Here is a 22,952-nt window from a genome sequence, read left to right as displayed (position 1 = left end):
CCTTCCAAAGAAATCCCAGGGCTGATCTCCTTGCAGTCCAAGGGACTCTCAAGAGTCTTCTCCAACACCACAGTTCAAAACCATCAATTCTTCGATGCTCAGCCTTCTTCACAGTCCCAACTCTCACATCCATACATGACTACAGGAAAAACCATAGCCTTGACTGACGGACCTTAGTCGGCAAAGTAATGTCTCTGCTTTTGAATATGCTATCTAGGTTGGTCATAACTTTTCTTCCAAGGAGTAAACATCTTTTAATTTCATGGCTGTAATCACCATCTGCAGTGATTTTGGAGCCCCAAAAAATAAAGTCTGACACTGTTTCCACTGTTTCCCCATCTATTTGCCATGAAGTGATGGGACCGGATGCCATGATCTTAAGTTTTCTGAATGTTGAGCTTTAAGCCAACTTTTTCACTCTCCTCTTCCACTGTCATCAAGAGGCTTTTGAGTTCCTCTTCACTTTCTGCCATAAGGGTGGTGTCATCTGCATATCTGAGGTTATTGATATTTCTCCCGGCAATCTTGATTCCAGCTTGTGCTTCTTCCAGTCCAGTGTTTCTCATGATGTACTCTGCATATAAGTTAAATAAGCAGGGTGACAATATACAGCCTTGACGTACTCCTTTTCCTATTTGGAACCAGTCTGTTGTTCCATGTCCAGTTCTAACTGTTGCTTCCTGAGCTGCATACTCATTTCTCAAGAGGCAGGTCAGGTGGTCTGGTATTCCCATCTCTTTCAGAATTTTCCACAGTTGATTGTGATCCACACAGTCAAAGGCTTTGGTATAGTCAATAAAGCAGAAATAGATGTTTTTCTGGAACTCTCTTGCTTTTTCCATGATCCAGCGGATGTTGGCAATTTGATCTCTGGTTCCTCTGCCTTTTCTAAACCCAGCTTGAACATCAGGAAGTTCATGGTTCACGTATTGCTGAAGCCTGGCTTGCAGAATTTGGAGCATTACTTTACTAGCATGTGAGATGAGTGCAATTGTGCGGTAGTTTGCGCATTCTTTGGTATTGCCTTTCTTTGGGATTGAAATGACAACTGACCTTTTCCAGTCCTGTGGCCACTGCTGAGTTTTCCAAATTTGCTGGCATATGGAGTGCAGCACTTTCACAGCATCATCTTTCAGGATTTGAAATAGCTTGGTTCCTTACCAGGGTTCAAACATGTGCCCCCTGCAGTGGAAGCACAGAGTCCTAACCACTGGACCGTCAGGGAATTCCCTGCATTTCTCTAATAATTACCAATGTTGAGCATCTTTTCATGTGACTACTGGTCATCTGTATCTTTAAAAATTTGTCTATTTAGGTCTTTTGCCCACTTTTTGATTGGATTATGTGGGTTTTTTTTGATACTGAGTTGTATGAGCTATTTGTATATTTTGGAATTTAAGCCCTTGTTGATCACATCATTTCCAAACATTTTTTCACAGTCTGTAGTTTGTCTTCTTGTTTATAGTTTCCTTTGCTGTACTGAAGCTTGTAAGTTTGATTAGGTCCCATTTGTTTATTTTTGCTTTTATTCCTATTTCCTTGAGAAATGTTTTGCCTATATCCCTTTTTAGTTTTATGGCGTTGTGTTTTATATTTAAGGCTTTAGGCCATTTAGAGTTTATTTTGGCGTATGGTAGGAGGGAGTGTTCTAACTTCATTCATTTACTTGCGGCAGTCCAGCTTTCCCAGCACCACTTGGTGAAGAGACTGTCTTTTCTCTGTTGTATGTTTTTGCCTCCTTTGTTAATTGACTGTGGGTGAGTGAGCATGTTTTTGTTTTTTAAACTAATAATCATCATCCTTTGGAAGGATACTTTGATACTATATAAATATCCAATCACTCATCAATTTTTACCTTTTGGCATCCATTGATAATCTTTGCCTTAATCAATTATCTCTGATGGTCAAATGATTCTATAATTTCTTCTGCATTAAGAGCTTTTCCTTATCTATTATATCTCTGTGGATTCTTATTTTATAAAATGGGTTATAATTCATTATTTTTCAAGTGCATTATAATTTGATGCTCAACTCTCCTGGATTTGTTCAGGGATTCCCCCAATCTGGATTTTAATTCAAGCTGCGGTTCAGGGCACGTGCCCTTCCTCTCTTCGGCCCTAATTTTCTCATCTGTGGGGTAAGGTTAAAAACCTTGGGTTACAGGGGCGAGTGAATGAAATCCACCCAAGTTCCCAAATCTCCATGGCCAGGGTAAAGTGTCGTCAGGGCTGGCAGAACCCCAAGATGCCCAGTATTTCATGGTATTTTTTGCCTTTCTTCTCTAGGCATCCAGGGCATTGTGGATGCCTACCGCCAGGCCCTGCCCCAAGTCCGGCTCTATGGGCCCACCAACTTTGCACCCATCATCAACCATGTGGCTAGGTTTGCAGCCCAGGCTGCAAATCAGAGGAATGCTTCGGTGAGGGTTATAGGAGGTAGTGGGCGAGGAAGGGGGTGGGGGTGCTCCCTTGAGGACTATATAACAAGAGACTTCTTGTCAGTGTGGGAATGTGTGGCTGGGATGTTTAGAGGGTCTGCCTCAGTATATGAACGGACTTGCCTTTAGCAATACTTCGTGCTGTTGCTGCTGACCGATGGTGCTGTGACAGACGTGGAGGCCACACGTGAGGCTGTGGTTCGTGCTTCCTACCTGCCCATGTCGGTGATCATAGTGGGTGTGGGTTGTGCCGACTTCGAGGCCATGGAGCAGCTGGACGCTGATGGTGGACCCCTGCACACACGCTCCGGGGAGGCAGCCGCTCGTGACATAGTGCAGTTTGTGCCCTACCGGCGTTTCCAGAATGTGAGTAGGGGCAAGCTTGGGGACAGAACAGAGCTGGGAGTTCAGCCTTCCACCTCTCCCGGATGTGTGTGGGGATACTTATCTCTTCACCTGAACCTGGGGCAGGGTTAGGTGTTGGATTCTGTATCCTTTCTTGGGTGTGAAATGTAGACCTTGTACAAATGAAGCCATTATGGCCCATCACTGAACTTGCCCCTCTTCTCCTGGCAGGCCCCTCGAGAGGCACTGGCACAGACTGTACTTGCAGAAGTACCCACGCAACTGGTCTCCTACTTCAGGGCCCAAGGTTGGGCCCCATTGAAGCCACCTCCACCTGCAGCCAGGGGCCCTGCACAGGCCCCCCAGGCTTAGATTCCCTTGAAGGGGTCGACCGTGGCCATTTCTCAGTCCCATGTTAAGGTCCCCAGCCCTTAAGGTCCCGCATTCCCTAGTGCTTGCACTTCATGTTTTATATTTAATCCTGCTGTTGCTACCCTTGATCTCACCTGCTTGCCCCTGGAGTCCCTCATTCAATAAAGATGAAGACTACTCCTTTGCTACCACTCTGTGTTTTAGGTGGGAATCTGCCATTAGCCATGGTTAGTTCTCCTCTCTGAACTTACGTGTTGACTTTAGGGGTTGTTGGAGTAAAGGAATCCTCTCCTTCCAAGAAATTGGGTATTCCCGGCCAGATATCTAGAGACACTGACTCTGTTTTGGAAAATGCAAAGACTGAGTATATAAGCCAAACACCTAGTCCACCCTGCCACAGAGCAGAGCTGAGCTGGGAGCATAGACAAATTACAAGGTTAGGGGAGGGGATCAAGGGCTGTGCCTGACTCCCTGGAAGGTGGAGCAGTGGTGGTTCTAATTCTAAAAATAGGCTCCAAGCCTCACTTTTTTTAATAGCTATTCTTTTTCTTACTAGAAAATTAATATGTATATTCATTATAGGGAAAAATACCACCCAAACTCCCATGTCCCATTAAAGTATTTGGTGCATATTTTTTTAATACTTTATACATATTTACAGTGATGCATATTTTTTATTTTACAGAATTGGGACCATACTGTATGTACTGTTTTAGTATGCTTTAAATGTTTTTTAAATGTATGCTAGTTAGTACAAAATTATTTCAAATATATTGTATGAGATAGATAATGGGCAGGATGTATGTCCTATGTCTGACAAATTTTTTTTCTCTAGATTACTACACTGTTTGCACTTTGTTTTATTGTATTTTTGGTATTTTACCCATTAGAACTTACGACCGACTTCATTCTTTTTAATGCCTATAGATTACTCTGTGTATGAGTATATTATAGCTTACTTAGCCAATCCCTAATTTATCAAGATTTGGGTCCCTGCTGGTTTTCTTTATGAAAATTTTATTCCTACAAGTGAAAATGTTCAATCAAAAGATATGAATACTTAATATTTTAATAGATACTGTAAATTGCATTTCATAACAGTTTTTTACCCATTTCATTAATATGACAGGCAAAACCACTCAGTTTTAATTGAATTTATTGAATTACAAAGGCTGGGTATCATTTTATATGTTTATTTTTCAATTGTATCTCTTATGAATAGCTTTTTCATAGGTTGTTGTTGTCCTTTACAGCCTTTATTGTTATAGTTGTTCAGCAACCCTTTATCTCTTATACATGTTAAAAATATTTCCTCCCAGGCTATTATCTTTTCAGTTATAGTGTCTTTTGGTCTATGTAACTCTTTTGATATGGAAATTTAAAAATTTTATGTATGTCAGCCTAGTTTGCTTTCGTGTATGTGTGTGTGTGTATGTAACCTAGCTTGTTTTTTAAAAAATTATCCATATATATTACTTACTTTTCATGACATTAAACAGTCTCTTATATTACCATTTCTATTGGCTACATATTATTTTTAGTGTACTTTATCTTCTTAGATACTATTTCCATTTTTTCCTTCATAAACAACAGTGTGATCAACATCCTTAAAGTAGTAACTTAGATTTTATCTGTGTATCCTTTGGATCCATTCTTAGAAATGCAATTGCTGTGATTAAAAAGTATAAAAAAGTTAAGACTTCAGCACCTATTGTAAAAATGCCCCCTCCAGAAAAGCTGTATTAGTTAGAAAACTTCAGACTTTTAAGAGTACTCAATAGATTCTTTTCCCTCTGTCTTCAAATTATAAAAGTAATAACCCCCAAATGTAAACAGATGTATACATGGTCCATCCTCACACATACACTTGGATTCCACTTCCTAGAGGTATAACACTGTTCATAGTCTGTAGATTCTTCCAAAACATGAACACAGTGAAAAGGATCCTAACAGGCAAGATATTGCATGTATTTCTTTGACACTTTTTCCCCTTTTCGAGTCCTCTGCCTGAGTAGAACTCATTAATCCTTTGATGTCCGTCTCCTCCATCTTTCTCCCTCCATTTCTACTTTTGACCCTTTGAATGAAGAGTTATTGGATCAATAAGTGAATTGTCCCGTTTTCTGGAGCATCTTCTCTTCCTTGTCAGGCTCCTGGAGGGCAGGGACTGGTCAACACCCTACCGCCTGTACTGTTCCTAGCATAGTGGAACACTCAAGTTTTAGTGTAAAACAACCTGAGTGGGGATAATCAGGCCTGCATCATTTCTGACTCAAATGGCCCCTACAGGTTCTCAAGTCTCCCTAAGATTTTACCTGAAAAAAATGGGAAGTTCTGCCTGCACCTGCACCTAGCAAGAGTTGGGGTGAGAAGTGAGGGGCACAGCATGGCTTCATGCCAACTGGTAGCTCTGCAAGAAGGCAACCTTTAGAGAAAGGTAGGCTCAGGGTCCCACTGTGGCTCCGCTCTTCACTAGCTGTGTGACCTTGCAACTTTCCTGATTTGAATGGTTTCTCCCTTTGTGATTGTGAAGATTAGTTAGAGAAGGCATATAACATCCAGAGTACTATCTTAGGTGCATGGTAAACACTCCACACACATGAACTACTGCTGCTACTATACTGATCTGGGCTTCTCCAAGAAGAAGGCAGTTTGATAGACGCCCCCCACCACATTTACGTACCAAAGGCCCTGCCCACAACAGACCTCCCAGCACTGATCCAGCTTCTTTCAGCACAGACTTCCACTCCCAACAATCAGCATGTTTAATGGGCGTCCCCTGTGGCACTGTCCCCTGCCCCCTCTGAGGTTCGAACACCATGGGCTCGGACTCGATACAAGCACGTGAAGCGGGGGTGGCCCCAGTTGCTTAGAATCTGGATCTTCACCTTGGGAAAGGCAGCTGGAGGGTCATTCTGGAGAGAAAAATGGATGATGCCAATGTCTGCTCTCCCAAGGGCTGCCCTCCTTCCCAATCTTCCCTCACTGTCCCATTCTCTTAGACCCCTCACCTCCAAGAGACCAACATACCTGTAGGTGGAAAGTCTGAATCTCAGATTTCTCCACGTTGAAGGTAAATTTCCCCAAGAAGACCTCAGTCTCGTCATCAACTTGGAGGCCCTGGTAAGTGAAGAGTGAGTGGAGGAACAGAGGTGGAGGTGGAGGTGTTGAGAACCTACTTTGTGTTCAGTAGTTGTATGCACACTCATTTATTTTTCGGTGTTAGGATGATAGTGTGTGGAATCTGGGCTCAAAGAAATCAAGTTGCAAATTTAAGCCTGACAACTTGTTAGCTGTGTGACCTTGGGCAAGTTACCTCCTCTATCTGAGAATTACTTTTTCTCATCTGTGAAGGGGGGAGATAATAGCACTTCATAGGTTGTGTGGATGCAAGGATATATAATCCATGTAAAGTACTCAAAACAGATTAAGGACTCAATAAACTATAACCAATATTTGAACATGGTATGATTATTTAAGTACCTATGGCAACCCTGAGAGGCAAGTGGTAGTATCTCCATTTTATGGATGAGCAAGCAAAGACTCCGTAGCCCCAGTTTTCATGACTGCCTTGTGCTCTGTAGGAAAATCCCCCACCTCCTTGGCCTCAGCCCCACTTACATAGACTGCAAAGTCACGGGGGGCGCTGTTGGCTCCCCGGGTGTGTGCCACAGTGGGTGGTGGATGCTGCAGAGTGATGTCGCTCAGCTGCACACGACCCGGCAACCGGATCACCACCTGGCCCTGGTCGCCCTCAAAAGCCCAGCAATTTCCAGGGAAGACATCTGGCTGCAGTGGGGGTGGATAGATCTTCAGAACCACAGGACGGAGCAACTGTGGCCCTTCCCCAGCCTCCTGGGCATTGGTTCTGGTAGGCCCCTCCATCAGCTTGACCCTATCAAGGGCCCATGCAGAGCTCCACCCAGGACTCCAGTCCCTAGCAGTGCCAGAAAGTGTTAGTTGCTCAGTCATTTCCAACTCGTTGTGACCCCATGGAGTAGCCCGCCAGGCTCCTCTGTCCCTGGAACTCTCCGGGCAAGAAAACTGGAATGGGTAGCCATTCCCTTCTCCACGGGATCTTTCTGACCCAGGGATCGAACCGAGCGTTTGCAAGCAAATTCCTCACCGTCTGAGCCACCAGGGAAGCACTGCCAGGTCTCTCCAGTATTATGTTGTCCTCCACCTCACCCAGAGCCTCACCCCAGGCAAGCCAGCCCCACCTCCAGGCGGCCAAATTATGCCCAGCAGGGTCTCTCTGGCGCCACGCCCTCAGCTAAGTCAGGTCCAACCCCAGGGAGCTGTGGGATCCTTTCTCCAGAATCCGCCCCTGATTCCCTTTTGGGATCTCTGTTCCAGGCCCACCTCCAGGATAACCGTGGGCGGTCGCGCGTAGTTCCAGAAGCTGAAGCGATTCCAGAAGTAGGCAGTGTTCGCATCCTCATAGTCCTGGGATGTCTTCTCTAGGTCAATGGAGGCTCCTAGAGCAGGAAGAAGCAACTAGTCAGGGGCTCCCAGGCCAGACCCACAGCGAAGGCAGTGTCCGTCTGAGGTCGGTCTGTCTGGGCCGATCTTGTGCATAGTTCTGTCTGCGTCTCTGAGTCTCAGTCTCTCCCTGGGTCTTACCGACAGAACTCAGCGCATAGTCGGGTTTCCGCACAAAGTCCTCACTCAGCCTCTGGAATACTAGTCGGGCCACCCTCTGAAAAGAGAGAGGGCGGAGACTGGAGGGGCGGGGCTTGCGGGCAGGTTTTATACTGGGGCGGAGTCCTCGGGGGCTCTGCTCCGGGCCTTAAGACTCAGGGCGGAGGGAGGATGGCTCCAAGGTGGGCGGGGAGTGCACAGCGGCCGGAGACACGGGGCCAGGCTCCCAGCGGCCAAGCTCCTGGACCGGGTTCCGAGAGCAGGCTGCGTCTGCGGGACTCACCTCGCTGTTGGCGGCGCGAACACTGGACATCTCCTTGTGGAGTTTAACCAGTTCAGCCTGGAGCTGCTGCAGCTGCTGCCCCTGGGAGCGCACGCGCTCGTGGTATTCGCTGCAGGCAGAAGGTTGGCACGCTGCAGTTGGCTCCCTGTCCCCCTGGCCACTTCCCGTAGGATCTCCCCACCCCCAACAGAAGCACCTTTGAGGCCCCCAATTCCCCACCCCAGTGCCCTCTTTCACCTTAGAGTCAGCATCTCCTTAGGTTCCTATTGGAGGGGGGAAGGAGGGACAAAAAACAGCGCTGCTTACTTAGCTCCCACCTCAGTGTGGGAGTGGCCAGATACAAAGGGCCTTCTCTCTGAGGACTGCCTATCCCTTTTTCCTGACCTTCCAAGCATCTCTCCAAGACAGACCCTCAAGCACCTCTGGGCACAATCCCCCAGAAATCTCCTGTTTATAGCCAGCCTTTCCTTAGGGTGATAGCCTCCGGCACTGTCCCTTTCCCCAGTGGCCCAGGGGACTCCCCACAACCTCCAGGTTTATAGCCTGCCAACCACCCAACCCCAGGACAGTCTCCCCGACTCACATGTTCCAAAGGAGGGGCGAGGTACAGGAGTCCCCACCAGAGTGCTGGAGAAAGAAGGAGTGGTCTCAGGGGAAGGGAAGGGAGGAGGTTTCTCAGGCGTAAAAGGGACAGTGGGGGCAAAGAGGAGGGAAGGCTCTGAAGGGGACTGTGAGGAACTGTGAGTTTCTGAAGGGCCTGAGTGGGCTGAAGGATATCAGAGAAAGTGTACCAGGTTTGGCTTCAAAGCTTCCAGGGCTGGGGCCCCGGGAACTGGGCCCCCTCTCACCTGCCAGAAAGAGGCTCAGCAGTGATACAGCCGTGAGCAGGAAGCGGATGGAACAGACCTCCCTGAGGAACCGAAGAGGGGCTGAGGCCGGGAGACCCCAGAGAATCCCCAGCCCCCACCCCAGGGTCCTAGACCCAGCTCCTGTGAACACAGGTATGAATTGGCTCAAGCCTCAGCCGGCTCTGGCCCAGCTCCCCACCCCCTCCATAGAGCAGCCCCTGGGGCTCCCCCTTCCCTCCCTCTGACCTGTACACACTGACCAGCACGTCTCCAACCAGGGATAACAACACGCTCAGCACCTGGAAGAGGAGGCCTGAGAAGAAGAAAGGGGCTCAGAGAAGGGGCTAGGCTTAGGGAGGGAAAGAGATGGTGGGGGAGGGGCTCACAGAGTGGTGTTGGAGGTTCAGAAAAACCTAGGAAGGGGACTCAGGAAGAGAGGGGTGGGCTAGGAGACTTAGATGGGGACAAGGAGAATGGATTCTCATTCTTAGAGAAGGTGGGTCGGGCTCAGGGAAGGGGCTAGACAATCAGACCTGGGCCGGGGGCTCAGAACTGAAAACGGCCTCAGAGGTGAGAAATGGAATTCGGAGAGGGGAGCCAGAGGGGTCAGAGGGGATCTGGGCTGGCTTGGACCGTACTCAGGAAGCTCTTGGACACTTGCGGGGAAGGCATCTCCTGCCTCAGATCCAGAATGGGGAGAAGGTCGAGCTGCTCCTCAGAGACTGCGGAAGAGCCAGCTGGTTCTGCAGGAGCCCAAGGGCTCCACTGGGGCCTTGTGCACCGCAGGCCCACTGTTTCCCCAGGACCTGGCTGCAGGTTCCCTTAGCTCAGAAGCAGGGCAGCCTCACAGGTTTTGGTCGCACAGAATACACAACCCTCGGCTCCTGCAGCACTCTGAGGCCACCTCCCCACCCCCACCCCCACGCCGGAAAGCTCAGTCTAATCGTTGTCCCACCCCCAAACGGTGGTGCCGCCCCCAGCTTTAGGTCTTGATGCTGCCCTGTTTGCCTGGTAGCCGCTGGTGCTAACAACCGAGGCCACGCCTCCTCAGCGGTGCCCAATCACAAGCTTTTCTACGCCCCTTCCCAGGACCATCTACCTCACGGAGACCCTCTTATTTATTGCCTACTCTTTTTTCCCCTTCAGGCCCCGCCCCCTAGGAGGTGCCCAGATAGTTTTATCCCACTTCCGCGCCAAACCCCACCCTCTAAACCCCACCCCTTCCCTCCGCTCACCCGGGATCGACCCCGCCCGCACCCGAGGCCCCGCCCCTCACGGTTGCCGCGCCACAGGCGGTCTGCCCATTGTGGCTCCGAGGCGCCTGCTTCTGCCGAGAGCTTCCAGCCCATGTGGTTCCTCCGGGCACTCCAGCGCTCAAGGCGGGCTCACCGCAGCTCGAGCCCCGGGCTCGTCTGCCCTCGGGCTCCCCGGGCCCCGGCCCAGCTGACCGGTGCCCGCAGCTGTCCCCCGAGGTGACGCTCATAGAGCTGTTGCTGTTGTCGCTGTAGAAGTTGGGCGTGTGCTTGTGCTGGGACGCGGCTGAACCCGGGCGGGGGCTTCGCCGCATCCTGACCCGGGGCTGTGGCCTTCCGATGCCAAAGGCACCGTCGCGGCCTCCAAGGCCCTCGGCCCTCCTTCAGCTGGTGCGCGCAGCCCGGACCCCTCGACCCTGCGTGCAGCCGGCGGGGCCCGTGGCTTGCCGCAACCCTCTCCTCTGTAACTAGGTCTGGCTGCTGACTTCATAGAGGGGACCGCCGTCTCCGAGGAACGCCCTGGCCGGCGTCACAGAGCCAGTCGTGACGTCCCTGGGAGCCTTGGCAGTCTCCCTTATTCTTTCCCAAGTTAAAGCAAGCAGTGACATTACAGCATTTCCCAAAACACCCTGTCTAAAACTACTGCTTACCAGGAAGGAATTTCGGTCCCCCTTCCTGCTTTGTTTTTCCCCTTAGCACTTATGTGTTTTATTTCATTCTTCATTACGTGTCACTCCCAGTAGAGCGATAAGTTTATGAAGGCAGATATTTTTTTGTGTTCGCTACTGTATCTTTCAGCACCTCGATAGATAGTTTCTAGCTCGCATGTACTGTCGTTCAGTCGATGAGGTCGCTCAGTCGTGTCTGACTCTTTGTGACCCCATGGAATGTAGCATGTGGTAGGTGCTCATGTATCTATGAAGGAATAGATGTTTAGAAGGGGCAAGGGATCACCCCCATGTGGCACTTCTCAATACAGCCTTTTTAGTCTCTTTTGCTCTAAAAACCCTTCAGGCTCCTCCTCCTCTCATCCTAGTCATCAGGCTAACTCTGACCTCAGGGATCTGTGATCTCTTCTGGACCCGTATTCACCAGGGGTCTTTGGGGAATTCAGTACCCCTCAGTCACCATATCTTTTTGTTCTTGTATACAATTGATGCCTTCAAACTGTGGTGCTAAAGACTCCTGAAAGTCCCTAGGAAAGCAAGGAGATCAAACCAGTCAATCTTAAGGGAAATCAACCCTAAATACTTGTTGGAAAAACTGATGCTGAAGCTGAAGCTCCAGTATTTTGGTCATCTGATTCGAACAGCCATCTCATTGGAAAAGTCCCTGATGCTGGGAAAGACTGAGGCAGAAGGAGAAGAGGGGGTCAGAGGATGAGATGGCTGGATGGCATCACTGATGCAATGGACAAGAACTTGGCAAACTTTGGGAGATGGTGAGGGACATGGAGGTCTGGCGTGCTGCAGTCCAAGGGGTTGCAGAGAGTCGGACACCAGTGAGTGACTAAGACGGACACTCAGACCATCTGAGTCACCTAGAACAGAAAGGAATCACACTTAGTCAAGAGACCAGATGTTCCCAAATTCCTGCTGTGCAACAGAATAGTACCGAAGTGGCTTCTGGAAATTCAGGTCCCAGCCACACCTTAAGATATTACGTTAGCATTTCTAGAGTGGGAGCAAGAATGCATTTTTAACAACCACATGTGATCCTGATTAAAGACCACACTTTGAAAAGCAGTGCAGTTCATCCCATGCATATTACACAGTGGACAACCAGGCCCAGAGAGGAGAAAGGATTTTCCGGAAACCACACAATAAGTGACAGCAGTTGGTCATTATTAGAGAAATGCAAATCAAAACCACAATGAGGTACCACTTTACACCAGTCAGAATGGCTGTGATCCAAAAATCTGCAAGCAATAAATGCTGGAGAGGGTGTGGAGAAAAGGGAACCCTCTTACACTGTTGGTGGGAATGCAAACTAGTACAGCCACTATGGAGAACAGTGTGGAGATTCCTTAAAAAATTGCAAATAGAACTACCGTATGACCCAGCAATCCCACTGCTGGGCATACACACCGAGGAAACCAGAATTGAAAGAGACACATGTACCCCAATGTTCATCGCAGCACTGTTAATAATAGCCAGGACATGGAAACAACCTAGATGTCCATCAGCAGATGAATGGATAAGAAAGCTGTGGTACATATACACAATGGAGTATTACTCAGCCGTTAAAAAGAATTCATTTGAATCAGTTCTGATGTGATGGATGAAACTGGAGCCGATTATACAGAGTGAAGTAAGCCAGAAAGAAAAACACCAATACAGTATACTAACACATATATATGGAATTTAGAAAGATGGCAATGACGACCCTGTATGCAAGACAGGAAAAAAGACACAGCTGTGTATAACGGACTTTTGGACTCAGAGGGAGAGGGAGAGGATGGGATGATTTGGGAGAATGGCATTCTAACATGTATACTATCATGTAAGAATTGAATCGCCAGTCTATGTCTGACGCAGGGTACAGCATGCTTGGGGCTGGTGCATGGGGATGACCCAGAGAGATGTTATGGGGAGGGAGGTGGGAGGGGGGTTCATGTTTGGGAATGCATGTAAGAATTAAAGATTTTAAAATTTAAAATAATAATAATAAAAATTAAAAAAAAAATAAGTGACAGCAGTTGGAATTCCAAAACCTTGCCCTGGAGTTTAGTATTCTTTCCACCACATCCTACTTTTGTTGGAATGTTAGGACATGGATGTAGGAGTTCTTAAAGGGTCAAGGCCCAGGGAACCTGCCAGGGTGTGTTTCAACCCAAAGAGGAGTCACCTGTGTTACCTTCCAGAGGCATCAATAACTCACTTGAGGGAGGCCCAGTGGTTAAGAATTGCCTTCCAATGCAGGGGAGATGGTCATGGAACTAAGATCCCACATGCCGTGGGGCAACTAAACCTACACTCTGCAATTATAGAGCCCGCTCACCCCAACTAGAGAGAAGCCCACATACTGCAGTGAAAGATCTGGTGTGCTGCAACTAAGACTCCATCCAGCCAAAAAATAATAATAAAATAAATTTTTAAAAAGAACAAAAACAAAGCAAAAATACCTTGTTTGACTAGATCCCACAGAGCTCAAGGGAGGGAAGGAAGAGAAGGCCAAAGCAGTGACATCTAATAATTCTGGTCCCCTCTCCACCCTTCTTTGGGTCCCAGTGTCTCCATCTGTCAAATGGGAAGATGAAGCCCTCTCTTAAAGTCTGGGAGCTTTGAGGTGTAACCTTGTTCAGGAATAGACTCACCCGTGCCTCTTGTCTGGTATTGTATAGGCCCAAAAACTCATTTGAGCATGTTACACCTGGGGAATAGGCAGAATGAGGCTCTCCAACCTCAGTAGAGTTCAGTTCAGTCACTCAGTCATGTCCGACTCTTTACGACCCCATGAATCGCAGCACGCCAGGCCTCCCTGTCCATCACCAACTCCCGGAGTTCACTCAAACTCACGTCCGTCGAGTCGGTGATGCCATCCAGCCATCTCATCCTCTGTCATCCCCTTTTCCTCCTGCCCTCAATCCTTCCCAGCATCAGAGTCTTTTCCAATGAGTCAACTCTTCGCATGAGGTGGCCAAAGTACTGGAGTTTCAGCTTCAGCATCATTCCTTCCAAAGAAATCCCAGGGCTTATTTCCTTTAGGATGGACTGGTTGGATCTCCTTGCAGTCCAAGGGACTCTCAAGAGTCTTCTCCAACACCACAGTTCAAAAGCATCAATTCTTCGGCACTCAGCTTTCTTCACAGTCCAACTCTCACATCCATACATGACCACTGGAAAAACCATAGCCTTGACTAGACGGACCTTTGTTGGCAAAGTAATGTCTCTGCTTTTCAATATGCTATCTAGGTTGGTCATAACTTTCCTTCCAAGGAGTAAGCGTCTTTTAATTTCATGGCTGCAATCACCATCTGCAGTGATTTTGGAGCCCCCCAAAAATAAAGTCTGACACTGTTTCCACTGTTTCCCCATCTATTTCCCATGAAGTGATGGGACCAGATGCCATGATCTTCGTTTTCTGAATGTTGAGCTTTAAGCCAACTTTTTCACTCTCTTCTTTCACTTTCATCAAGAGGCTTTTTAGTTCCTCTTCACTTTCTGCCATAAGGGTGGTGTCATCTGCATATCTGAGGTTATTGATATTTCTCCCGGCAATCTTGATTCCAGCTTGTGCTTGCTCCCGCCCAGCGTTTCTCATGATGTACTCTGCATATAAGTTAAATAAGCAGGGTGACAATATACAGCCTTGACGTACTCCTTTTCCTATTTGGAACCAGTCTATTGGTCCATGTCCAGTTCTAACTGTTGCTTCCTGACCTGCATACAGATTTCTCAAGAGGCAGGTCAGGTGGTCTGGTATTCCCATCTCTTTCAGAATTTTCCACAGTTTTTTGTGATCCACACAGTCAAAGGCTTTGATATAGTCAATAAAGTAGAAATAGATGTTTTTCTGGAACTCTCTTGCTTTTTCCATGATCCAGTGGATGTTGGCAATTTGATCTCTGGTTCCTTTGCCCTTTCTAAACCCAGCTTGAACATCTGGAAGTTCACGGTTCACGTATTGCTGAAGCCTGGCTTGCAGAATTTTGAGCATTACTTTACTAGAGTGTGAGATGAGTGCAACTGTTTGGTAGTGTGAGCATTCTTTGGCATTGCCTTTCTTTGGGACTGGAATGAAAACTGACCTTTTCCAGTCCTGTGGTCACTGCTGAGTTTTCCAAATTTGCTGGCATATGGAGTGCAGCACTTTCACAGCAGCATCTTTCAGGTTTTGAAATAGCTCAACTGGAATTCCATCACTTCCACTAGCTTTGTTTGTAGTGATGCTTTCTAAGGCCCACTTGACTTCACATTCCAGGATGTCTGGCTCTAGGTGAGTGATCACACCATCGCGATTATCTTGGTCATGAAGATCTTTTTTGTACAGTTTTTCTGTGTATTCTTCCCACCTCTTCTTATCTTCTGCTTCTGTTAGGTCCATACCATTTCTGTCCTTTATCGAGCCCATCTTTACATGAAATGTTCCCTTGGTATCTCTAATGTTCTTGAAGAGATCTCTAGTCTTTCCCATTCTGTTGTTTTCCTCAGTACAGTTATCCCTTGCTTTTTACAAAAGACCTATTTTAGTACTGGTTTTTGCTGACCAAAAGAAACCCGAAGATTTTAACTCTCACAAAAAAGGCAAAAAGCAAAAACAGCATTCCCAGTGAGCTGTTACAAAGGCAGCTTGCACCCAGAGCTGCAAGACTGGCACCGCCAAGCTCCTTCCCCAAGAACTACAAACTCAGCATATCAGCATAAGGCCTCCATAGCCTTAAACTGTGAACATCTGTGCTTCATTCAGATTTATTTTGAACATCCAATAGCAAGATATATCCTAGGGCAACTGCTTTTTCATTTTCTGCCCCTTTGCCTTAGGACAGCAGGGGAAATCTGTGCTGAGATGGAGCAGCCGAAGCACAGGAAGTGACCATGTCTGGTTCAAGGAACCAGCAAGACCCGGCTCCTCTGACTGCCTCCTCTTATCTGCTGCTGCCGCCTGATACATTCCTTGTACTCTGGCCAAACTGAACAAATCGTAGGTCCTGGAACATGCCCTGCATTTCTTCCCACTTCCTGGATGCCCTTCTCTGCTGAACTCCTGTCCTCAAAGCCCAATTTAAGCAGTCGCTCCTCAAGGAAGCCCCTCTGGCCTCCCTCCCCTGAGCAGTGTAGCCCTGACCCTCTCCTGCTCCGGTGGGGATCTAGGCTTTGTTTGGTGTTGGAGTCCGCGAAGCGATTTGGAAGAAATGCTTGAATCACCTCTGTGGTGGCACCTCCTCCCCGCCTCCGCTGAGGGTGACGCAGCATGCGTTCTATATCCAGGCAGTGTCACCGATGGCCCTGAGATGCACTCAACACAGACTTACCGTCACTCATGGGTTCAGACTGTGAGACACAGTCATTCCTTCCTTCATTCAAAGTACTTCACATCTGTTTCAGGATGAATAACCTAAGCTAGGAGGACTATGTCCAGAAAAATGCACACATGCTCAAAATTTTAGACAATTTCAAGGGTTTGCACACTCCCTGGAGACCATCTATGGTCCCACCAGTAAACCCAAAGATTTTGGTTAAGAAATGTTCTGGGACTTCCCCGGCGGTCCAGTGGCTAATCTGCCTTGCAATGCAGGGGACATGTGCTCTATCCCTGGTTGGGGAAGATCCCACATGCTGTGGAGCAACTAAGCCCAGGTGCCACAACTACTTTGCTGCCTGCAGCAGCAAAGACCCGCGACAGCCGAAAAATAAAAATAAATAGCCAGATAAATCTTTAAAAAAAGAAGAAACGTTTTGAATACCTGCTATATGCAAGCTAGGGACACACGTTCACTCATTAATTCAAAAAATATGTTGAGTCCCTACATGCTAATGTTGGGGGCTAGGGGATTCACTTTTCTTTTCTTTTTTTAATGTTGTTTTAATTTGCTTGACTGAGAGGTAAACAGGGAACAACATGAGGCCCCATGTCCTTGAGTCCTCAGGCTAGCAGAGGCCAGACTGGGTCCAGCCCTCTCCCCTTGCCTCCATCCCCACCTGGTCGCATCTGCCCCCGCCAATAAGGATGCAGGACAGAGGCTGAAGCTGGGGCAGGCAAAGAGGACTAAACTGACCACAGGGACCTGACTTACCCCTATCTTTCTGTCCTTTCACTGCCTCCCTACCCGTGACCCCCAGGCCTGCTGATTTTGTGTTTGACTAAAGGGCAGGGATTGCTGAACCTGCTAAGTGAGTTCAGTGAGTCAGAGGCGATTCAGGTGGGCAGGAGGGCAGGCGGGCAGAGGCAGAGCCAGTGGCCCTGGGACAATGGCTCTGACTGTGTGTGTGCGGCGACTAACAGGGCTGCCAGGCACCCATGACCGGCAAGTGAGGCTCAGCTTTCGAGGTGAGGTCTGCAGGGATGCTCTGAGAACTTTTAGATATCGGGAGCTCTGGCCCCTTCTCTCTGCAGGTCCCCCGCTTCATCTCTGGGCATCTCTACAGTTTGTCTCCTTTGTCCTTGAGCCCAATGTCTCCATCTCTCTGCCTCCCTCCCTCCGTATCTTCTATGGCTCTTTGAGGGTGAGTCCAGGGAGGGTGAGGCCAAGACTGGATGGAGAGATGATCTGTGTGTGTGTAGGGGGAGGAGATGATAAATGACTAGATTCAATTCTGAGTAGGTTTTACCCAGAAAACGAGGAGAATTCACTGTGGGCGAGAAGCAGATATAGGTGAGGTGAGTGGGGTTGGGTTCTGGATGGGGAGAAGCTGATCTGTACCCCATCTGAGTCCATCCTGGGGCTGGGAGGCTTATTCCTGAATTTGGGGAGATGGTACAGTCTCAGGAGGTGGGGTTGTCTAATGCTCGAGAGGTTAGTCTCAGTACGGGACAAGTCAGGATCAAGACTGGGGAGATTAGTTCTTGATTGATAGTTAGCCCCAGATCAGCCCTAATTGGGGAGGACTGGCTCCTGGTTTAGGAGATCAGCCGTGGAGTTAGCTCTCAATTTGTTGGCTCCTATTTCAGGTTTGGGAATAGGCTATAGATTGGGGGTCAGTGTCAGCCCAGCATTTGGTGTCACAAGGTTCTTCCTATTCCCAGCTCTTCCGTTGGCCACACTATGGAGCTCCTCTGGCTGGGGAGTGTCTGTCTGTTCAGGTGGTCAACTGCAGCCGTGTGTTCAGCCCCAGGTGAGTAGGCCTGGGGAACCAAAGATGCAAAGGGTGTAGAGAGGGCCTTGGGGCCATTCTCCTGGGTCATTTTTTCGTTTCATGCCGCACCCCCAGGTCTCTGGGGACACTTGTGATCTCCCTGCAGCATCTACAGACTGCCGGGCATTTGGTGCTGCAGGAGGCCTTAGTGGACAAGAATCTGCGTGTGTCTCCAGTGAGTTCCACCAGCCCCCTAGCCTGCCACCCTCAAGCCTGAGGGTCTCTCTAGAAGTGGGTTCCATTTCTCAGAGGGGAAAACTCAGACCCAGATAGGAGTAGTAACATGGCCCCCGAGTCAGGGTGTCTTGGATAACAGCTCCCAGGGCCAAGAATCAGGTTTAGCTCTGAGGGCCAGGGATATGGCAAGGGGAGAAGATAAGAAGTTCTGGCCCCATGACCCTGCACCAGGTGCAGTTCTTGTGGGAGACAAAGATGAGCCTGGATGGATTTTCCTGGTGTTTCATGGGGAGTCAGCATAGCCTCATAGAAGTAAACTTGGGTTCAAATCTCAAGTCCTCCACTTCCCACCTGAGACCTTGGCCAAATTATTCAGCTTCTCTAGGCCATTTCCTCACTTACGTTATGTGGAATCCTACAAAATGTCGAGCTTTTCACTCAGCCTGCCATCATTTGTTATGCCCTGATTACAAGCAAGTGCAGTTCTAAGCAATGAGGATTGAGTGGTGAGCAAAACCAGATAAGGACTTGCCCTCTTAGAACTCCATATCTACAGAGAGAGACAAACATTAAACAAATATTCAGCAACTTCTCTGGTAGTCCCATGGCTAAGATTCCATGCTCCCAATGCAGTGGGCTGGAGTTTGATCCCTGGTCAGGGAACAAGATCCCACAAGCTATAACGAAAAGTTCAGATGCTGCAACTAAAGATCCTGTGAGCTGCAATGAAGACCTGGCACAGTTAAAAAAAAAAAAGTTAAAAAAGAATATTCACAAAAATGAATGCAAAAATGCCTGTGAAGGATGTTACAAAATAGCAGGTAGGGGGATGGAAGAATGTATAACGGAGAGATGTGACCTATATAGGGTTCAGAAAAGGTTCCCTGAGGAAGTAGTGTTTGAGCTTAGAATTGAAAGATATGATAGGAGTTAAATAAGTGGGAGGAGAGACTGTTCTAGGTGGAAGAACCAGCATATTCAAAAGCCCAGCACCCTGAGATAGCATACCTGGGGTGCAGGGCAAAGCAGATCCCCTAACAGATGCAGCTGGAAAGTTTGGCAAGGCCCAGATCATGCAGAGCTGTGAAGGCACATTAGTGTATTTCCAAGAGCAATGAGATTATTTTGGAGTTGTGTTGGGCCCCTTCAAGAGGTTACTTGCACTTAGTAAGTTCTTAATAGCTTAAGAGTAGTCACTATTATTTGGGGCTTCCCTCGTGACTCAGATGCTAAAGAATCTGCCTGCAGTGTGGGAGACCTGGGCTTTGCCCCTGGGTCAAGAAGACCCTGGGAGAAGAGAATGGCTACTCACTCCAATATTCTTGCCTGGGAAATCCCATGGACAGAGGAGCATGGCAAGCTACAGTCCATGCGTCCATGGGGTCACAAAGAGTCAGACACAACTGAGTGACTAACACTTTCACACTTTCAGCCACTACTATTAATGATCAGAGAGGAACCAAAGTCACCACAGATGGGGCCAGGAGGGTCTCTGTTTATAGATGAAGAAAAAGGCACTGTCTTTGGGGTTTTCCTAGCCTCAGGGTAGCCTCAGTAGCCTGAGGCCCACTGCAGATCTGGTTTTAGGTCCAGGTGGAACTTGACCTGAAGTACCAGCCTCCAGAGGTTGCAACTGGAGTCTGGGCACAAGAGGACTTTGGAGCACCCATTCGGGACAGGTAAACCTCCCACCCACCTAAGCAAGACCCAGGCAGGCCTCGGTAAAGGAGAATGGTAACCAGTTCCCCTGTGGATCTGCTGGATGTGATGACTCATGGACCCATGCTGCCCAGTTTGTAACTCTGTAGTCAGACCTGGCCCTCTCCTGTCATTTCTCTTTCTCCCAGCTCAGAGCTGATCATCCCCAATGTGGGCTTCCAGGAGCTGGAGTAAGTATGTGGGAATGAGCTGGGTTACAGGGTCAGTCTTGGGATTGGGACCCAGTAATATGAGGTCAGTTCCTGGGTCTGGGATCAGTACTGGACCAATTCCAGGGTGAGAAGTCAGTCCTAGAATAAGGGGTCAATTCTGGAATTAGAGGGCTCTCCGGTTCAGAGTCAGGGATGGGTCCTAGAGTCAGGGACGTCAGAGATGGGTGTCCAGAGACGGGTGAGAGGTCCCAGACATGTTCCTGGAGGGCCTTTCCTGTCAGGCCTGGGGAGGCCCGGCTGGAGCGGCGGGCAGTGGCACTGGGCCGCAGGCTAGCTCAAGGAGCAGGTCAGCAGGACGATGAGGACGATGAGCTGGCGCTGGAGCTGGATGATGAGCCTGATGTGGAGCTTTCTGGCGTCGTGTTCAGCCCACTCAAAAGGTAACTTGTGGCCCTGCACACCTGCTCCCATAGCCTACCAGTGTGTCTGTCAACCTCACCTGCTCATACCTGCAGGCCTATGCTTGTCCACCCTCACAAACACAGGGTTCCAAGGGTATGGGTGGGGAGTGGATATCCTGGGGTCAAGGGTCATTCACTCTTCTGCATAGACACTGCCACATTCACACAGTTACACTGACTCATACATGGCTTCTGGAACCAATGAAGGTGATGCCAGCTTGATGAGGGCAAGGAATTTAACCTCTTTTTTTCTCTGCAGCGTTCCAGTGCCTAGAACAGAGTTGGTGCATATAGCAGGCGCTCCATCAGTCTTTGCTGAATGAACGAATGGTTTTAGGGCTCCAGAAATGAGTCGAATTCTGAGTGTAGAGTTGAGATGGAGGCCAGACAATACTGGAAGGACTTATTATTATTATTTTTTTAACCAGGGATTTTTTTTTAAATAAATTATAAATAATTTTTTATTTTGGAACTCCCAAAGTTACTGAATCTTCTTCATTCTTCAGGAACTATTCACTCCCAGAGCAGACCACCATTTCATATCTTAAATCCCAGGGCTCTCATGCACTCCTTGTGGGCTTCAATTAGGTGTCCACATTGCTCTTCTCCTTTCTCAATTATGCACGCATCGCGCGCCTTCTTGGTCTCCGGGCAGGCGCAGCAGGGCTTCAGCGGCTTCTTCTCCTGCGACTCAGATGGGGCAGGGCTTGCGGCCGCCAGACCTGGCATTTTTCGTGCCCCAAAACAGCAACTAGCACAGACAGCCTAAACTCTCCAGACTTGGCAAAGCCGATTTACGCGCTGGAAGGACTTAGAAACCAAAAGTTTAGGGGGAGAAATCTCAGCACCAGCACCAAGCCAGAGTGTGTGTACAGAGGGGGAGGAAATGAAGTGAGAGCTGACCGTAATCCCCTCTCTGCAGCCGAGCTCGGGGCCTGGCCCGCGGGGATCCTTTCCAGGTGTCCAGGTCCCAGGACTTCCAGGTACCGCTCTCCCTCCAGGCCCAAACCCTTGGGGAGTACCATCAGCTCTCCACACACGTTCTTCCCTCAAACCATGGCAGGTTGGCTTCCTTTCCTCCTCCTTCCTTACCCTTCAGGTCGGGGTCACGGTGCTGGAGGCCCAGAAGCTGGTGGGAGTCAACATTAACCCTTACGTGGCCGTGCGCGTTGGAGAGCAACGCCGAGTGACCGCCACGCAGCGCGGCACCAATTGCCCCTTCTACAATGAGGTGGGCGCAACCAGGGAAGGAGGAGCCTGAGAGAATGGGCGGGACCCAGGAGAAGACCTGTGCGTGGAGGGGTCTTGGCCTGGGGCGGGGCGGAATGAGCCTATTGGCTGGCCTGGGGCCAAGCGCTGGGTGCTGGAAACGGTGCAAAAGGGGTATGGTCACCGAATTGGGGTAGAGTGGGGAAGGGAGGAAAGAGGGCGTTCTCTTTACAAGGGCTAGGGGCCAGAGGGTGAGAACCCTCCACATATAACCTGCTGTCAATTCTCTTGCTTCCCCACTTCGACCCAGTACTTCTTGTTTGAATTTCACGAGACCCGGCTTCACCTCCAGAACTTGCTGCTGGAGATTACGGTGAGAGGGTTGGGATGAGAGGTTGCCGTCAGAGAAGGAGAGATGCCGAAGATCCAGACTAACACCACCTTTCCCTAGGCTTTCCATTCGCAGACCCTTCCCTTTATGGCCACTCGGATCGGTACCTTCAGGATGGACCTGGGCATGATCTTCGAACAGCCAGGTACTGAACACTCCCCGCCTGCGTCATTGAGACTCCTCTGCGTGGACAGGGGAAGCGGACCCGCTGGGCACCGAGCCCAGTGTACTAACTTGTAAGACAGCTGTCTCTTTCGACGGCTGACTGGCCCGTTCTCCTGCTCCTCCCTACTGAGCCGGACTTGAACCCCGGCTATTGTCCAGCATTCTAATCCCAGCCTCCACAACCACCCTGAGCATCCCAACGGGCCCCCTGACCCCTGGGCCCACTCCTCTTTCCCCAGATGGCCACTTCTATCAGAAATGGGCCCCACTGCACGACCCCCGGGACACCCGCGCCGGGACCAAAGGCTTCGTCAAGGTCACTTTGTCCGTGAGGGCTCGCGGGGACCTGCCCCCTCCACTGCCACCCCCGGACCCGGGCCACAGTTCGAACATCGAGAAGTGAGCTGGTGTGGAGAGTGGGGAGGGGGAAGAGTAGGACCGGGAGAGGCTTCCTGGATGCGGAGAAGGCAAGGGGCCGAGCCTAGGGCTTCTGGGTCCCTCAGCGCCCGGCTCCCCTAGGAACCTGTTGCTGCCACGTCGGGTGCCAGCGGAGAGGCCGTGGGCGCGGCTGCGAGTGCGCGTGTACCGCGCGGAGGGGCTTCCGGCGCTGCGCCCCGGGCTGCTGGGCAGCCTGGCCCATGCCCTGCTGGACCAGCGCGTCCCCGTGGACCCCTACGTGAGGGTGTCTTTCCTGGGGCAGCAG

General features: G+C 49.4%; 4 protein-coding genes across 12 annotated transcripts in view; 2 read left to right on the top strand and 2 right to left on the bottom strand.

Annotated features, from left to right (window-relative positions):
• Positions 1-4,672, top strand: part of CPNE1 (copine 1) — a 39,642-nt gene extending 34,970 nt beyond the window's left edge. For all 8 annotated transcript variants that reach the window (XM_069548433.1, XM_069548431.1, XM_069548432.1 and 5 more), the window contains 3 exons: positions 2,286-2,419; positions 2,567-2,803; positions 3,014-4,672. In XM_069548433.1, the coding sequence (XP_069404534.1) occupies positions 2,286-2,419; positions 2,567-2,803; positions 3,014-3,154 (512 nt within the window). In that variant the 3' untranslated portion in view covers positions 3,155-4,672. The remainder of the gene's footprint in view (positions 1-2,285; positions 2,420-2,566; positions 2,804-3,013) is intronic.
• Positions 4,673-5,895: 1,223 nt separating this feature from the next.
• Positions 5,896-10,561, bottom strand: SPAG4 (sperm associated antigen 4). 2 transcript variants are annotated; one of them, XM_069548449.1, is made up of 12 exons: positions 10,184-10,561; positions 9,565-9,648; positions 9,173-9,239; positions 8,927-8,988; positions 8,662-8,705; positions 8,316-8,341; positions 8,079-8,187; positions 7,778-7,853; positions 7,517-7,632; positions 6,776-6,943; positions 6,185-6,274; positions 5,896-6,069 (listed from the first exon to the last, which is right to left on the bottom strand). In XM_069548449.1, the coding sequence occupies exons 1-12, from the start codon at positions 10,491-10,493 to the stop codon at positions 5,920-5,922; spliced, it is 1,302 nt and encodes a 433-aa protein (XP_069404550.1). In that variant the 5' UTR covers positions 10,494-10,561; the 3' UTR covers positions 5,896-5,919. The 2 variants fall into 2 exon arrangements, with proteins under 2 accessions (XP_069404550.1, XP_069404551.1); XM_069548450.1 differs by having other exon boundaries at positions 9,565-9,669; positions 10,203-10,354.
• Positions 10,562-17,090: 6,529 nt separating this feature from the next.
• LOC138417696 (fer-1-like protein 4) overlaps positions 17,091-22,952 on the top strand; it is a 39,977-nt gene continuing 34,115 nt past the window's right edge. The window contains exons 1-13 of the mRNA XM_069548428.1: positions 17,091-17,169; positions 17,444-17,499; positions 17,866-17,954; positions 18,051-18,150; positions 19,740-19,831; positions 20,000-20,041; positions 20,305-20,463; positions 21,407-21,467; positions 21,584-21,715; positions 22,004-22,066; positions 22,145-22,229; positions 22,489-22,648; positions 22,769-22,952. Of these exons, the coding sequence (XP_069404529.1) occupies positions 17,091-17,169; positions 17,444-17,499; positions 17,866-17,954; positions 18,051-18,150; positions 19,740-19,831; positions 20,000-20,041; positions 20,305-20,463; positions 21,407-21,467; positions 21,584-21,715; positions 22,004-22,066; positions 22,145-22,229; positions 22,489-22,648; positions 22,769-22,952 (1,302 nt within the window). The remainder of the gene's footprint in view (positions 17,170-17,443; positions 17,500-17,865; positions 17,955-18,050; positions 18,151-19,739; positions 19,832-19,999; positions 20,042-20,304; positions 20,464-21,406; positions 21,468-21,583; positions 21,716-22,003; positions 22,067-22,144; positions 22,230-22,488; positions 22,649-22,768) is intronic.
• LOC138417916 (cytochrome c oxidase copper chaperone) lies at positions 20,916-21,280 on the bottom strand. The gene has a single exon (XM_069548918.1). The coding sequence runs from the start codon at positions 21,211-21,213 to the stop codon at positions 21,022-21,024; it is 192 nt and encodes a 63-aa protein (XP_069405019.1). The 5' UTR covers positions 21,214-21,280; the 3' UTR covers positions 20,916-21,021.

The sequence above is a fragment of the Ovis canadensis genome, chromosome 13 (assembly GCF_042477335.2).
Source record: "Ovis canadensis isolate MfBH-ARS-UI-01 breed Bighorn chromosome 13, ARS-UI_OviCan_v2, whole genome shotgun sequence".
NCBI classification, from domain to species: Eukaryota; Metazoa; Chordata; class Mammalia; order Artiodactyla; family Bovidae; genus Ovis; species Ovis canadensis.
The sequence above is the reverse complement of the archived record's forward strand: the minus strand, read 5'-3'. Positions and strand labels throughout refer to the sequence as shown.